General features: G+C 36.5%; 2 protein-coding genes across 2 annotated transcripts; one reads left to right on the top strand and one right to left on the bottom strand.

Annotated features, from left to right (window-relative positions):
- Positions 1-158: 158 nt before the first annotated feature.
- Positions 159-8,598, bottom strand: rac1b (Rac family small GTPase 1b). The gene is made up of 6 exons (XM_008416759.3): positions 8,271-8,598; positions 5,962-6,033; positions 5,377-5,494; positions 5,135-5,197; positions 1,843-2,002; positions 159-1,730 (listed from the first exon to the last, which is right to left on the bottom strand). The coding sequence occupies exons 1-6, from the start codon at positions 8,303-8,305 to the stop codon at positions 1,600-1,602; spliced, it is 579 nt and encodes a 192-aa protein (XP_008414981.1). The 5' UTR covers positions 8,306-8,598; the 3' UTR covers positions 159-1,599.
- A 1,040-nt stretch (positions 8,599-9,638) lies between these two features.
- Positions 9,639-12,645, top strand: smim10l3 (small integral membrane protein 10 like 3). The gene is made up of 2 exons (XM_008416761.3): positions 9,639-10,037; positions 11,762-12,645. Exons 1-2 carry the CDS (start codon positions 9,858-9,860, stop codon positions 11,780-11,782), a joined length of 201 nt encoding a protein of 66 aa, XP_008414983.1. The 5' UTR covers positions 9,639-9,857; the 3' UTR covers positions 11,783-12,645.
- The last annotated feature ends 1,711 nt before the right edge of the window (positions 12,646-14,356 follow it).

The raw sequence follows: 14,356 nt of genomic DNA, 5'->3' as shown, positions 1-14,356 counted from the left end.
AGAGTTTGTTATTTTTAGAAACAAAATATGGATGGTTATCAGTTAATAGTTACAATTGTTTAAGGTATAAAAAAGAAGAAGTTAGAAATTCAGACAGATATTAAACAATTACTCAACACCAATTTAAAGCACAAAAGAGATGTATACAACAGAGGAAGTGTTTTTACAGGAATTTATTGGCTTTTTCAAAAAGTGACAATAGTTTTTAATCCTCAAAACTAAGAGAGTCACAACATTGGCTTGGATAAAAGCACAGCTTGATTTCTGAATACCGATGAGCAACGTGTACTTAACCCCTGATCTAGTAGTTCAAATACATTTTGTAAATAGGCAAAAAATATATATAACTGTAGCAATTCTAATCTTAGTTTTCAGTATATGATGCACAGACATGCTATCAGCATTAATTACAAAAAGCTAGGCTTGAAGGGAGATTAAGGTAGCGTTAACCGTAGAGGTAATAAAAAAAACAAAAAAGATATTCATAGTGTTAGTTAAACAATACAGTGAGTGTAACGTCTGAAGAAAGATACAAAATAGACAAATCACGATTATAACAAAAAGATGATTACACTATGTACTACACCATAACCGACAGTAGCTTTGTTACTGTTATTAGCAGGCATAGATGCTTTTCATTGTGACATTGCTTAGCCAGTAGTGATGCGTAAAGAAAATAAATCAAAAGTGTTGCACGAAAGGTATTCGGTAAATGCCCAGAGCATTAAAAGATGTGCTCTTGTTCTCCCCCATCACCAAGACATTCGAACATTTCTGTTCCAATATGCAATCATGTTTTCAGCTTTTGCAATCACAGGCAGCTGTCTGGCTGAGACACGTTTAGGGAAAGCAGAAAGAAAACGACAAATTTAATTAGATGAAACGTAGAAAATACTGGATTCATTACATTTTTCGGGGAGTTATAGCACTGTTGGTGTCTGATCTTCTCCCTGTTTTGTTTTAGGAGTCATTAATCATTCTAGGGTTGACAGACTGATGGAAAGTAAAAAGGTTATGTTACTCAAGGACTCATTTGAAGCTGCACAGATCCTCCAGGTTACTTCACGCTCCTTGTTGTCAAGGAGGAAGTGAACGTGTGAGATAAAAATGCCATTGATGGAGGAGCTGAACGAACGGCAAACGTTACAGATCTGAATCGACAGACCTAGACTTTCATTTTCGACTAAAAACCAGCATGTGTGCAGAATGTATTTGGCAATATTATTTCCACTTACAACAACCAACCCGACTGTAAACAAAAAAAAAAAGAAAAAAAAAGTGGACAACAGGTGGAAGAGGAAATTAAAGACAACCTGCAGTCCATTTTTTAGAAAACATCCAATCGATTTTAGAAGGCCTCAAAAAGTTCATAGTCTTGTCTATACAGTAAAGAGTTATTAGGACTGTTGATCGTCCCAAACCCTTCGCCTAAATCTGGATCTGACTTATTTTCATGAAAACTGCTTGAGCTACTCTTAAGGACAGAATCTGAAGTACATTGATTGTGAGTGTATACTGGTGTGTTTCTCCTGTGTCTTTAGCCACCCTCTCACCGCTAGCGTTCATGTCCCCCTGTAACCGTTCAAACTGCAGGCGGCCTTAGAGGAGAGAGCATTTCTTGCCCTTCTTCTTGACGGGTGGGGGGCACAGAACGGCCCGGATGGCCTCGTCGAACACAGTTTTAAGGCCACGCTGAGTCAGGGCTGAGCACTCCAGGTACTTGACGGAGCCTAATGAGCGCAGGCAGAGAGCAGCAATTTATTTACTTCTGTTTGTTGTGAATTGTTAAAAAAAAATACATGAGATCTAAGTTGGTCAAAAAGAGGCCGATGAAGTTTTTACCAATCTCTTTGGCCATGGCCAAGCCTTGAGGATAAGTGATGGGGGAGAGTTTCTTCTCCTTCAGCTTCTCCATGGTGTCCTTGTCGTCCCTCAGATCCAGCTTGGTGCCCACCAGGATGATGGGAGTGTTGGGACAGTGGTGTCTGACCTCAGGGTACCACTACAGAACAGGAAGTTACAGCTTTAACCTCTTTAGGTGATGCATTTAATCATAAACAGGATTCCTTATTGTTTTTGTATCAATCTTGTATCAAACTTTATGGCTGTAACTACAAAACAAATGATGGAGCCTTTTCTATACATATTTAAGCTTCTTTGTCTTCATTTAACCCACTAAAAAAGTATTGAAAACTTCACTTTTCGATTGGAAACCAAAGTTGCAACACTTGTTACCTTTTCACATTGCACTGTGTCAAATGAATCAAAACCTGTTCACCCCCTCGCCTGCGCTGCAACAATAACAACTGAAGGAAATGATACTAAAACCTCTGAAGTAGAAACTGAGCGCAATGTCCTTCTTTACAAAATGTAAACAAAAATAGGGTGGCATCAGATTTTAGCGGTTGAAGGATTTCTCATTGTTCTTTGACAAAAGATCGCATGTCATTTCTCCCGTTAATGCTGTACTGCGCTATAATCTGCTTCCTGCTTTTGGAGTGGTCTCCAGTCCAATTGCCATCCTCATATTCATTTGAACTGCGCCAGAGTTCACTTCAGCCGAACCGAGAGCTGTGAGCTCGCTTTTTGGTCCGTATCAGAGTTCGACTGCGCATTCACACCTCCCCAAATGAACCAGACTTTCTAGGTAAACCAACTGAAGTTTAATTAAAGCGGAGCTGGTTATCTTGTTTGGCAAAAACCAACCACCTTTCAATCTCGTTCAGATTTAGGTCTAATTTTGTGTACGTCACTTTCCACATTGCCAAAAGTCTTTCTTCAACCCTACAAATCACTGAATTTATGAGTTTGAATCACATCCCTGACCACAGGTGGATAAAATACAGCATGTAAACATACAGACTGCTTCTAGAAACATTTGTATTATGAAGTAAATCTTGAAATCTGAAAATTTACTCACCACTAATTATTCCACAGTCAGTGAGTTACACAGACAGAAAGTACTGTGCCGTGAATGTTGAGGCATATAATACACAGAGGCCGTCAATTTCTGCAGAGTCAAACCACAACATTTCTAGCCGCCACTAGACTCTAGAGCAGTGGAAACATTTTCTCTGGAGAGTTCTGCCTCTCTGGCTGCAGATCCAATAAACACGTCTAGAGTTGGCAGCTGCTAGGAGAACCACACTGGCCTGGCTGCAATGTGTCAAGTGTAAAGTTTGGTAAAGGGAGGGTTATGATGAGGTGGTTATTATGTTAGTTTATCTTAAAATAACCATTAATGCTTCAGCAAACCCAGACATTTCAGACCATTTCCTTCACTCAACTTTGTGGGAACAGTTTGGGGATGGACCCTTCCTGTTCCAACATGACTAAGCATGACTGCACAAGGCAGGATTCATAAAAAGAGTCAGATGAGTCTGCTTGTTGTGGAAGAACCTGACTGACCTCACAGAGTCCTGACCTCAAAAATACAGAGCAGGTTTGGGATGAATTACAATGGAGATTATGAGTCAGACCTTCTCAATCAACATCAGACCCCACAAATGTGCATCTGTAAGGATGGTCATAAATGTCCACAAACATGCCTGACTTAGGCTGTTATAGCTGCAGATTATGGGCAGACATAACATTCAAACTGCTCATGCGAGTGCAAAGACAGTGTGAAGTAAGCAAGTAAATAAATACAATTCTAATCATTAGAATTAAGCCAGAAACAGAAAAGCAGTAGTATAGTGGTAAGATGGAAAAAGAAAACAAGTGTTGGTTCCCTTCTTGTACAGCTGAGGAGGAACTGCAGGGGCAGATAATAATTTCCTGAGTGTTAATCACCAGGAGAAACTCCCTTTGCTTACAAACTATCATGTGATCCACGTCTGCAAGCATGCAGTACTGTCCAAAGTACTGTGATGAAGTACAATAAAGATCCCTAAGGCACAACGTCTGGAAGATTCAGCTATACCATTCTATTTAGGAGAAATACTAAATGCATTTACTGTAAAAAACACAATCCTGATCCGTTTAAGGATTTGGTTTTGAAAATGTAACAAAGATGGAAGAAATATTTTAACAATTCAATTATTTGTCTCAGTTCAAGTGTCCTGAATAAACAGGTGATGCTATATTTGCTTTTATTACAATAACATAAAGCCTCTGCTGACTGTTATCCAGTAAAAAGATTATTACTTTGTGAGTGACCAAGATTTTTATCATGTTAAAAGTTAGTTTGAGGGCTAACACAAAGGTCTAGTTAAGCAAAATTCAAAGTATAAAAACAAAAAAAAAAAACTATTCAAAAGTTATAAAGGTAGCTGAAAATTAGTATGGTACTGGGTAACTTTTAGTTGTAAAAAATAACATTTGTATATTATGTATATACAAGAAACATTTCATTTTGTTAAGAGTCAGTGAGTGATTGTTTACCATCTTCACTCCGTGACAGGAAAGAAACACGGATGATCAGAGCTTATAGCTACTTTAGACACGACTGTATAGAAATAACCTAGATTGAAGGAAGTAAAACTTCTGACTTTCAAATAAATCTTTATTTAGCCTTACATAAACTAAATAGACTAACTATCCAATACTTTATGGACTTGAAGCAAACATATACAAGTGCTTTCTGTAGTTATTGCATAGGGGCATCAGGGAGCAACCTCAATTTTGTTGCTTTAATTGCTTGATAATTCACAGTATAGAACAACAAAAAGCACCAGTTTGAAAGATTTTGTGCATGTAATATTCTGTTTCTGTCTAAAACTACTTGAAAATGATTAGTTAGGCAACAAAGATGCATGGTGAGTCATTATCTGCAGGATCAGGCTCACTAACTGATCCTACAGTTAAGTTATGATGCTTCTCTTCTCCTAAAACTTGTTGCATGCAGATGTCCTACGGTGCCTTGCAAGATGGAAACAAACTCTTTAATGATATACATGTTAATTGAAGGAGGCTAATATAAACAGATATAATCTTTTCACATTAGTTGTATTAAATTTTGAAAACCACTTTCAATCTCCTCCCATTATTGTGTGTTGTCCTGTATATTAAATCCCATTAAAAAATGTAAACCGCAGTTGTAGCATGAAGAAAGATTTTTAAAAAGTCGATAAAGTGAATATTGTAGTAAAACACTGTAAAAACCTTCCATGTTGTTCACACGGACACTTCTCACCTTGGCACGGACGTTTTCAAACGAAGCAGGACTCACGAGGGAAAAGCAGATAAGGAACACATCCTGATAAGACAAAGGAAGTAGAGCAATCAAAGCCTGAGACTTCCATTTACTGTAAAGTCTTATTCTTATCAATGTGTGTTTTTCCTGCTTTCAAACTTCCTTGTTTGCCGTCTTCACCCAAATGTTCCAAGTGGATTATTCACAAAGGTTAATAAGTGAATTATAATATTGTTTTGTACCGTCTGTGGGTAGGAGAGTGGGCGGAGTCTGTCGTAGTCTTCTTGTCCAGCTGTATCCCAAAGGCCCAGGTTCACTGGTTTCCCATCCACCATAACATTGGCGGAGTAGTTGTCAAACCTGGGGGAAACAATTATGTGCAAATAAACAAAAACCATAAATCGAAATATGAATAGAACATACATTTTGTAGCTTCCTTATGTTTTTCCAGATAAAATCATGTACTACATTTTAGATTTTATTTTCTGATAGAAAAAGAGCCTGAATATAAAGTACCTTAGCGACTTCTCTAGAAACCAGTGTTAAAAAAAAACAACAACATGCATTTGATCAGATAAGGAGCAGAATCTCATCATTACTTCCAGTAATATCTGCTCTCGTCAATCTCAGTTACAGTCTGCTACTTTGATCATTACCTCAAGCATAGAACCAAGACAATTTCTAGTTAGAAAAACAACAGCGGAGTAAAGAAGTCGCCTCATTGATTCACGGGCCGCATTAGAGACAGAGGATGGAAAAACATGATGGACAGCAAGGTTGGTCATAAATAAATAAACAGAAACTGCACTGCAGTCTCTGACACTCACACTGTGGGGATGTACTCTCCAGGAAAGGCATTGGTGGTGTAGCTGATGAGCAGACATGTCTTACCCACAGCACTGGAAATGAGAAGAGACTCGATCAATGACAAGAAAAAAAAAAACAAGTAAATCCTGCTTTAAACTGACTGGTCAGAGCAGTTCTGCATTACCAACTAATCTAAACATTTTAGAGCGCAGGTGTCAAACTCCAGTCCTGGAGGGCCACTGCCCTGCAGCTTTTAGATGTGACTCTGCTGCACCACACCTGAATAGAATAATTAGGTCACTAAGGCTCTGGAGAATTTATCTACACAAGAAGGAGGTAATTAAGCCATTTCATTCCAGCGTTTTTGTAGCTGTGTAGGACTGGAGTTTGACACCCCTGTTTTAGAGCCTTAAGTCTTAAACTAACTGGCTTTTTTCCCCCTACATTTTCTTTTTAAAAAGAAAAATGTAAAAAAGTTGCTCTTTTTTTAAATCCAAACATCTAAAATTATTTAACAAAGTTCACAAGTTTCTATAAATTTCAAATTTTAAAATTATGTACTTTTCCTAACTTACTTGATCTATTAGCTTTTTTTTATTATTATTATTACTTTTTTATTAAGAATATTTATCAAGTAGTGGTTTCAGTGCCTTCCTTGGGGTCTACACCAGATTCAGTTTTTAAACCATAGGCCAACTTTTAAACTCAGTAACTTAAAAGACTTTCACATTCTACAAAGAGCAAGTTGCATGTATCATTTAGCACTGACTCAGTAACAAAAGACAAGCCAAAACAGTCAATGGGTTTAACTCAAACACTGATGTATTGACCCAACATGCAACTCCTAACTAATACATGCCTTATTTTCTTTAAAATCGGACAGAACTAATTTTATTTTCTTTTAAGGAATACAGCACACAAAAAAGAACCCATGTATGAGTAACTTTAATGGAGGAAAATGTTTTAAATATAATTAAAAAGTAAGAAATTATATGATTTAAATCAAAACACATGTCCCAATATGTGCTTAAGTCAAAAAAATGCATCAAAATACACATTTATGTAAAATAGTTGAGGTTCATTGAATCGAATTTTTTAGAACCTGGCTTACTGATCATAGATCAAACCAAATTTGCCTTTCTTTGCAAATCAGAAATTTAGAAATGTAAAAAAAATGTGGAAACTTAAAAATGTTTACAGAATCAAGTTTCAGTTTGCACCATTTGTCCAGACCTGGAAATTGCTAAAAGAAAATGCGGTAGTTTAAGTTTGTATAGAAACCTTGGATTTACAAATAAAATTATCATTGTTTTTTTTTTTTTACTTACTTATCAAAATTAATAGCATAGTTAAGGATAATAAACAAGAGAAAACATGGCAGTAAATCAATGTAGATTATTACATTATGGACACCCGAGTCATGGAAATAATAAAATTGTTCACATGATCAAATTGATCTTTTATGACTACTTTAATATTAACTGGAATAACAAAAACGCGATTTAAATTATAATCATATCGACCGAAAAAAAAGAGAAAGATTCAAAGCAGAAATGAGCCCTGATCTCAGGAAAACTTTCAATGCAAACCAGACAGGGGTCAGTTCCTGTAAGACATTCACAGCTCCCAGGGGAACAGATATTTCCCAATTACGAAACTTGAGCTTCCCCTTTAATCTGAATCGAAAAAAAGCGCCTCAATCAAAGGTCCATAGAATGACTGATGTGTGGTTGCCACCACACCCTGATCAAGAGGTTATATGCGCATGTTTACCTCCCACATACTATTACACTTCTGACTGGTAGTCTTGGCCAATCCTCTACTTTAAACTGGTACAGCCGAAGCCTCATTTATTATTAGGAAAACGAAAGCACGCCCCAAGTAGGGGCGAAGAAGACAGCAATACAATTGAATCCCGGCTTCTTGAGTTTCTCATTAACCAAGACAATAGAAGAAGAAGAAAAAACGGGTTTAAGTTGAATAAACAAACTACGCTATTAAGTCTGACTGATTCACCAAGTATGTGGAAACCCAAAGGAAATAATAATGAGCTATCTTCTTCTATGCCAACACAGAATATATGAACTCGAATGTCAAGTAAGTCAAAATAAGAAATAAAAAAAGTTTCAGTAAACTGCAATATTCAAGTGGTACATATTAACAGGTAGTTACAGCTTGGAAGCTAACTTTGCCCGTATGAAAAACTGGGAAGCAAAGTGATTTAACGTTAGCCAGTCTGGTGACAACATTTAAGCTAATATTACACGTTACCTTTCAAAGAGAAAATGGTAGAAACAAACTTTTAGAAAGCCCGGTTATGTTCACTTACCCGTCCCCGACAACGACACACTTAATGGCCTGCATTGCCTAAGAGAGCCAGCTAGCTTTAGCTCAGGTTTCTTTTCCTTTGTCCGGAACTGCTCGCTGGAGAAACGTCCCAACAGACTCCCTCTGACGGCCTCCGGTGTTTACCGTTGAGCTCCTCTGATGTTAAAACACCGTCTGAGCAACTTACGCTAACTTATTACACACTTTATCTCAAGTTTCCTCAGAAATCTCCTCGCAACATTCCCATGCTTTCGTTACTTCGCTATGGGAGCTATGGAGCAAAACAGCGGCCACCACCCCTGAGGAAAAAAAAATGAAGTCAGTCACCAGCAGATGGAGCATCCGGTACACCGGCCTGATACGCCCTCAGACACTCCAACTCACTGCAAGCTCACAAAAAACAACCAACCAGAAATACACTTTATTTTATTTTATTTTTTACAAAAATGTGTAGGTTGAATAAAATGTTTTTATTGATTAAAATAAAATAAAACGCTTACACTTGTAATTTGTGAGGAAATCTAAAAAACAAAAAGACGGATGACTTAAGGTGTGACACGGGGAAGGAAGTGACGTTCTGCACCAATTACAATGGAATTAGTTAAGTTGGGTATTTCCTAAGTTGTGTCTTAAAGGTGCTTTTAAAAACGGCAATAAAAAAAACTGCACATACAAATATCAAATTTGCAGGTGAAACCAGAAAATTATTACATTAATTTATAATATTTATAAAATAATGGAAAAAAACATATAAATTACAGATTCAAATATTATCTAAATAAGAAAGGATACTGCTGTTGTGGTATTTTTAATGCTGATAAAGCATGTGCTGTTGTGCATAGAGGAATTTTTTATTAAATATATAAATTGGGCATTACTAGGAAATATTTAACTGGATAAAGAACTTTTTATCAAAGAGAAGTCTGCAACATAGAATTGGGCAAAAATATTATTAAAATATGCAGATTTACACAGACGCATCAAGAAATTTAAATTGTACGATAGGAATGCATCTTACTGTTCAGATAAAACAAGGAAAACGAATTACAAATGAATTGTCAGTAACACGGGGAATAATAGCATTATTATTATCAGTATAGTAGATAAAAGAAATTACCTTTAAAGCTGCAATAGGTAACTTTTATAAAAATGTGTTTTTAACATATCACTTAAAAACTGTCACTGTGTTCTGACAGAATAATATGAGGGGGAAAAAATCTAGCTCCTCTGTCTCCTTCCTGTGATCCTGTGATCTTGTTTGCAGAAATACACCAATCAGGGCCAGGAGGCGGGTCTTAGCATTGCCAATCAATTTCGTGTACGCGCTTTTGGTCGTGCCTGTGAGTCTAAACTCGGGGCGTATTAACCCAATTCCCTGTTCTCTTCCGTGTGTCGCACCCTCTTCTCTCCTCCTCGGAGAAGCTGTCGGGGTGGAGCAGCCCTGCCAGCACCTAATGTTTAAAAATGGAGCTCGGTGTCAGTCAGCGATAAGAAATAATGAAGAATTTCACACCATTTACCGCTTATATCGCATCGCCCTGTCAGTTGACTTAATAAGCCAACGTAGCGCCGGGCAGACGGATCCTTTATGGCGGGTCTGTCGTACCTAGTGCTCCGGTTCTCGGGCTCCGCTGGTCGGACGTACGGAGTGTTTTGCAAAGGCTTGACGAGGACTTTGTTGATATTTTTTGATCTGGCATGGCGGCTGAGAATCAGATTTCCTTATATATACCTCGTCGCTTCTATGGTGTTTAATGTAAGACTCCAAGTAAGTAGTCTTACTTTCTTCTTGTATACCAAAACTTCTGGTTTGGCAGTCCTGCTTTGCTCGTCACCATGCCAACAGCTGTTAAAAAGGCCTTGGTGTTGAATTTGTGTTGTCGTTGTGGTTGCTGACTCAATGTCTGCTGAGCTTTTAAAGAAGTGTCTCCTTTACGCAGATTGAAGCTAAACTTTCAATTCGTCTTAGATTAGTAGAAGTTAAAGTTATATTTGCTCTAAGTTCTGGCTGTAGTTTAATTAATCTATACTCTTTGTTTTAATTTCTTATAATGAAGATTTGCCACTTTTTTTTAATTCAATTTCTTGTTATAAACACGTAAGGATATTTAACGTAGCGAAACTAACTCATATATTGAATGTAATTGCGAAACACCAACTTTTTGCAATATGGCATGTATGATATTTTCTTTGTTCTGTTTAGTGATATGCTTAATTCTAATATATATTTAACTTATCTTTTTACACTCAACCAAATTATTGGTTATACATTAATTTTAATGTTTTTCACAGTGTTTTTCCGGGTCCGTTAATGAAAGAACGTGTCATTTAATTTTAAGAATAAGAATTACATCCACAAGTTTCAATTTACTGAAGATTTTCTGTAATCCTGGTTTTTAAGTAGAGTCCACAAATTGTTATTGGTTCTGATGTGGGAGCCATTTCAGAAGCCTAACATTAGCCCGTTCCATCCTTTCCCAAAGCAGTTTGTTCTGTGTTTTGGTGTCTTTGTGGTGTTTTAACATCCAATCATGTCCAATTTTTCATCATCTAGTTGTAGAGCTCAGGGTGAGTTTCAGGATTTCATCCGATGCTTGAAATGTGCTGTCAGCATGATGCTGCCAACACCAGTTGAAACAGTATTCTTTACTGAGAGCTTCACCTTAGCTTCTCTACAAGTGGTGGCCAAAACCTGTCTTCAGAAAGCATTTGGTTTGTCCATGTGTAGTTGCAAACTTTCAGTAGAGTTTAATGTGCCAGTCTTAGAGAAAGGGTTTCCTTCTTCCTTGACTCTATCTCAATCCTTTTTAAGACTTTAATTGGGTAGTTATACTGGTTTTTCAGCAGTTTTCTTTTCTTTTTTATTTCATAACCTTTAGCCTGGCTGGTACTTGTGTAGGCCTGAATGTTTTAACCCATTTCCATCTAGTTAAAACTCATCTGTAGTTTGGCAATGAGTCCAAACATCAGAACTGGTTTTGGAACGGATTAATCATGCTTCTGGACCTTAGCCTCATGGAAAATTTAAGGACTATGTTTTAAAACATTTTGAATTAACTTTTCAAATAATAATAATAATAATAATAATAATAATAATAATAATAATAGTAATAATAATAATAATAATAAAAAGATTTTAACTAAATTGGATTAGAAATTAGGAAAAGTGTACATTCATTTCATGCCTTTAAAGATCATTGAAGTTAGCTGTTATATTATGCTTCCATTTTGAAAAAAAGGGTACCAAAATTAAAGTAAATAAAAAAATGCTGGTATTCATTTAATCTATTACGTTCGTTTGTGTTATTGTTTTGAAAAGAGAAATAATTAATAATGACTGAAATTCTTAAACTTAGTAACACTTAAACATTATGGATTTGCATGAAGTTGGTTTACAAAAATTTTGTTATACTCTTTTTTGTTTGTTTTTGACAAATAACCTGCAAATAACCTCCAAAATGAAATGTAAACAAAGACTTTATCTCTTCACAGGTTCATATTGAAATCCACTGAAAAGTCAACACCTACTTTTTTTTTTTTTTTTTTTTTTTCTTTACTTAAATCTGTGAAAAGCGAGAACTGCCATGCTACGGCCATCAAAAGATGCGCAAGTGACAAATCCGAACAGCGACGTCGAAGGAGAGGACACCTGATCCTGCAAGCCGGTGTGACAATGCAAAACGGTGAGGCGGCTGCACGCTTTCGGCAGTCGTCACACGAGCTCGGTGCCTTTGCAGAAGGAGGACAGAATGGATGTTTGTCAATGTGAGTCAGGGTGACGGGTGATTACGTGCAGGGAAAAGAGGCCTTGCAGCTGCTGAACCAGGAGCTGTTCGTGGGGACTTGATCATGAAATAAGACGATTGTGGCCGTGAAACTTCGTAGCTGTACCCTTTTTAGTGTGCGTGTCAGTCACGTTTGTTTGTCAGTAGTGTTGCATCTCAAAACGAAAACCTGAACACAGTTCAGTTCCCTTTACAACAGAAACATCTCAGCATGACATGAACAAGCATGTTTAATTTGGTCTTTGTGGCACTGAGGTTGGCTTCAGCTGAGCAAACGGTACATGTTCTCTCTCACACAGAGGATGCTCCAACTGGGAAGTTTTACAAGTGCGGTATTAATGGCGTGAATCATTGCATGTCTTGCGCTGGTGATTGCACTTGCAGGTCATCACAGTTAACTGTTTTTGCAAACCAGTAGCACAAAAGAAGACACGTTAGTAAAAAAAAAGAAATCATTTTAAAAAAATTGCATCTGAGAAACATTTTAGCGCTGCAGATTTATTTAAGCGAGTCGGTCTGGAGATTTGTACAGTCAGAGCTGATTGTGAGAGAATGATCAAACTGGAAGAAATAAATTTGTAAAAATCACAACTGTCTTTGTTTGTGTAGTAAATGATGTATTTGACTGTTCATTTTTAACACTTGTCATTTTTAGAAACCTTTAAAGGAAAAAGGTACACATCTGGAAAAACAGTGTTTAACTAATACAACATAATATTTTTAAAGATAAAGTCAGTTGTAATGTTGAGATAGAATGTGTGAAAGAAAAACATACTTTTTTTTTCACAAATAATAAAAAGTTGGAAAGTTTCTTTCTTGTTAATTGGTTGACTGCAAGCTGACTTCCGGAGCAGATAACCTGACTAATAAATCAGTTAATACCTTGTTAGACTTGTGCTGCTTTTCAAACAGCATTGTTTTTTTTCCCATTAACGATTAATTCTGTATTTTTACATGTCAAAAAAACAGCCATTTGTTTTTCATAGTAATATCTTAGGAAATTAATGAACAAGCGTGAATTTAAAATGGGAAATATTTTCTTTCATTAACTATGAAGTTATGCTGTGAGCCGGTTTGATCGATAACATGACGATGTAGTGACATCAACCGACCATCAGAGGGAAGCAGTTAATCACAATAAGAGTCTCGTTTTTCATCTTTTAACGCCATTGTGAAGCTAAATCAGATTGGTTAAAATTAATAGTAGGATTTAGAATATAATACATTTTTCCATTTAAAACCAAACTAAAACTGTTTCCCGTAACTAAATCATTAGGCCCTACCTGAACAAATTTCCCATTTAAGTCAATTTAATAACTACTGACTTCCTCATTTAGTTGCCAAAATGTCCTCAGTAAAGTTATTAAATTATTCGCTCTGACGGCAGACAGCAGCATAAAAACCATCATTGGCTCCCACGGCAACTGTCTGTCTCGGTCTGATTGGCGACCAGACCTTGCAGCACGCTATCCAGCATGTCTATCTTTTATTTTCTGTTAAAAACAGAATTTATTTCTCAGGAATTTGGTAGAGATCATTTTTAATAGGGTTAAAGAGGATTGATGTAAGAATAGCTCTAGAAATTAAGTGTACATTGTTTTGTCTTTATCCTAGTTTTTGCCAGCCACCATATGTACTCTTAGAAAAAAGCCTTTAGCATTTTTAGCATCTGTAGCAGCCTGCATGTTTTATTTAATGGAGTAAGTGATAAAGCTACAAAAGGAAATAGCAGGGGTTCAGTTACAACTGCAAAACAGATGTGAATTATTTGTTGTGTGACATATCTATTCACAGATTCCAAGACCTTTTTAGTATGAAAATGTGCAAATATGTGCATTTCAACATTAAAATGATCCCTTAACTATTTATTACATGAAAATATGGTAATAAATACCATATTTATTACCAACAAATACGGTAACAAGTCATCTCTGTTTAAGCTGTACTGTCAAGACATAGCTACAGTTAAAAAAAACAAGCATGTTTTTATGACTTAGTTATCACATGCAGTCATGGCAAAATATTATTTAAATAAATTCAGTTTATTTATAAAAATTGATATGTAGATGTAGTCCCTTTATCACTTGTATGTGTTCAAGAGCTTACACAACTGCAAGTGAAAAATCCAAACAAGGCCTCAATAATAGCATTAGTGAATCTAATAAAAAACCAAGAGATCTCTGTCTGCATTTGTGAAGATTCCCTCACCTCAGCATGCTGGATGCTTCATACTGGAAGTGAAACTGACGTCATGATCTATTTTCTGATTAACTGAGCTATATGATAACTCTGGGACCAGTGG

Source organism: Poecilia reticulata, chromosome 8, assembly GCF_904066995.2.
Source record: "Poecilia reticulata chromosome 8, P_reticulata-male-v2, whole genome shotgun sequence".
NCBI classification, from domain to species: domain Eukaryota; kingdom Metazoa; phylum Chordata; class Actinopteri; order Cyprinodontiformes; family Poeciliidae; genus Poecilia; species Poecilia reticulata.
This window is presented reverse-complemented; position numbering and strand designations above follow the sequence as displayed.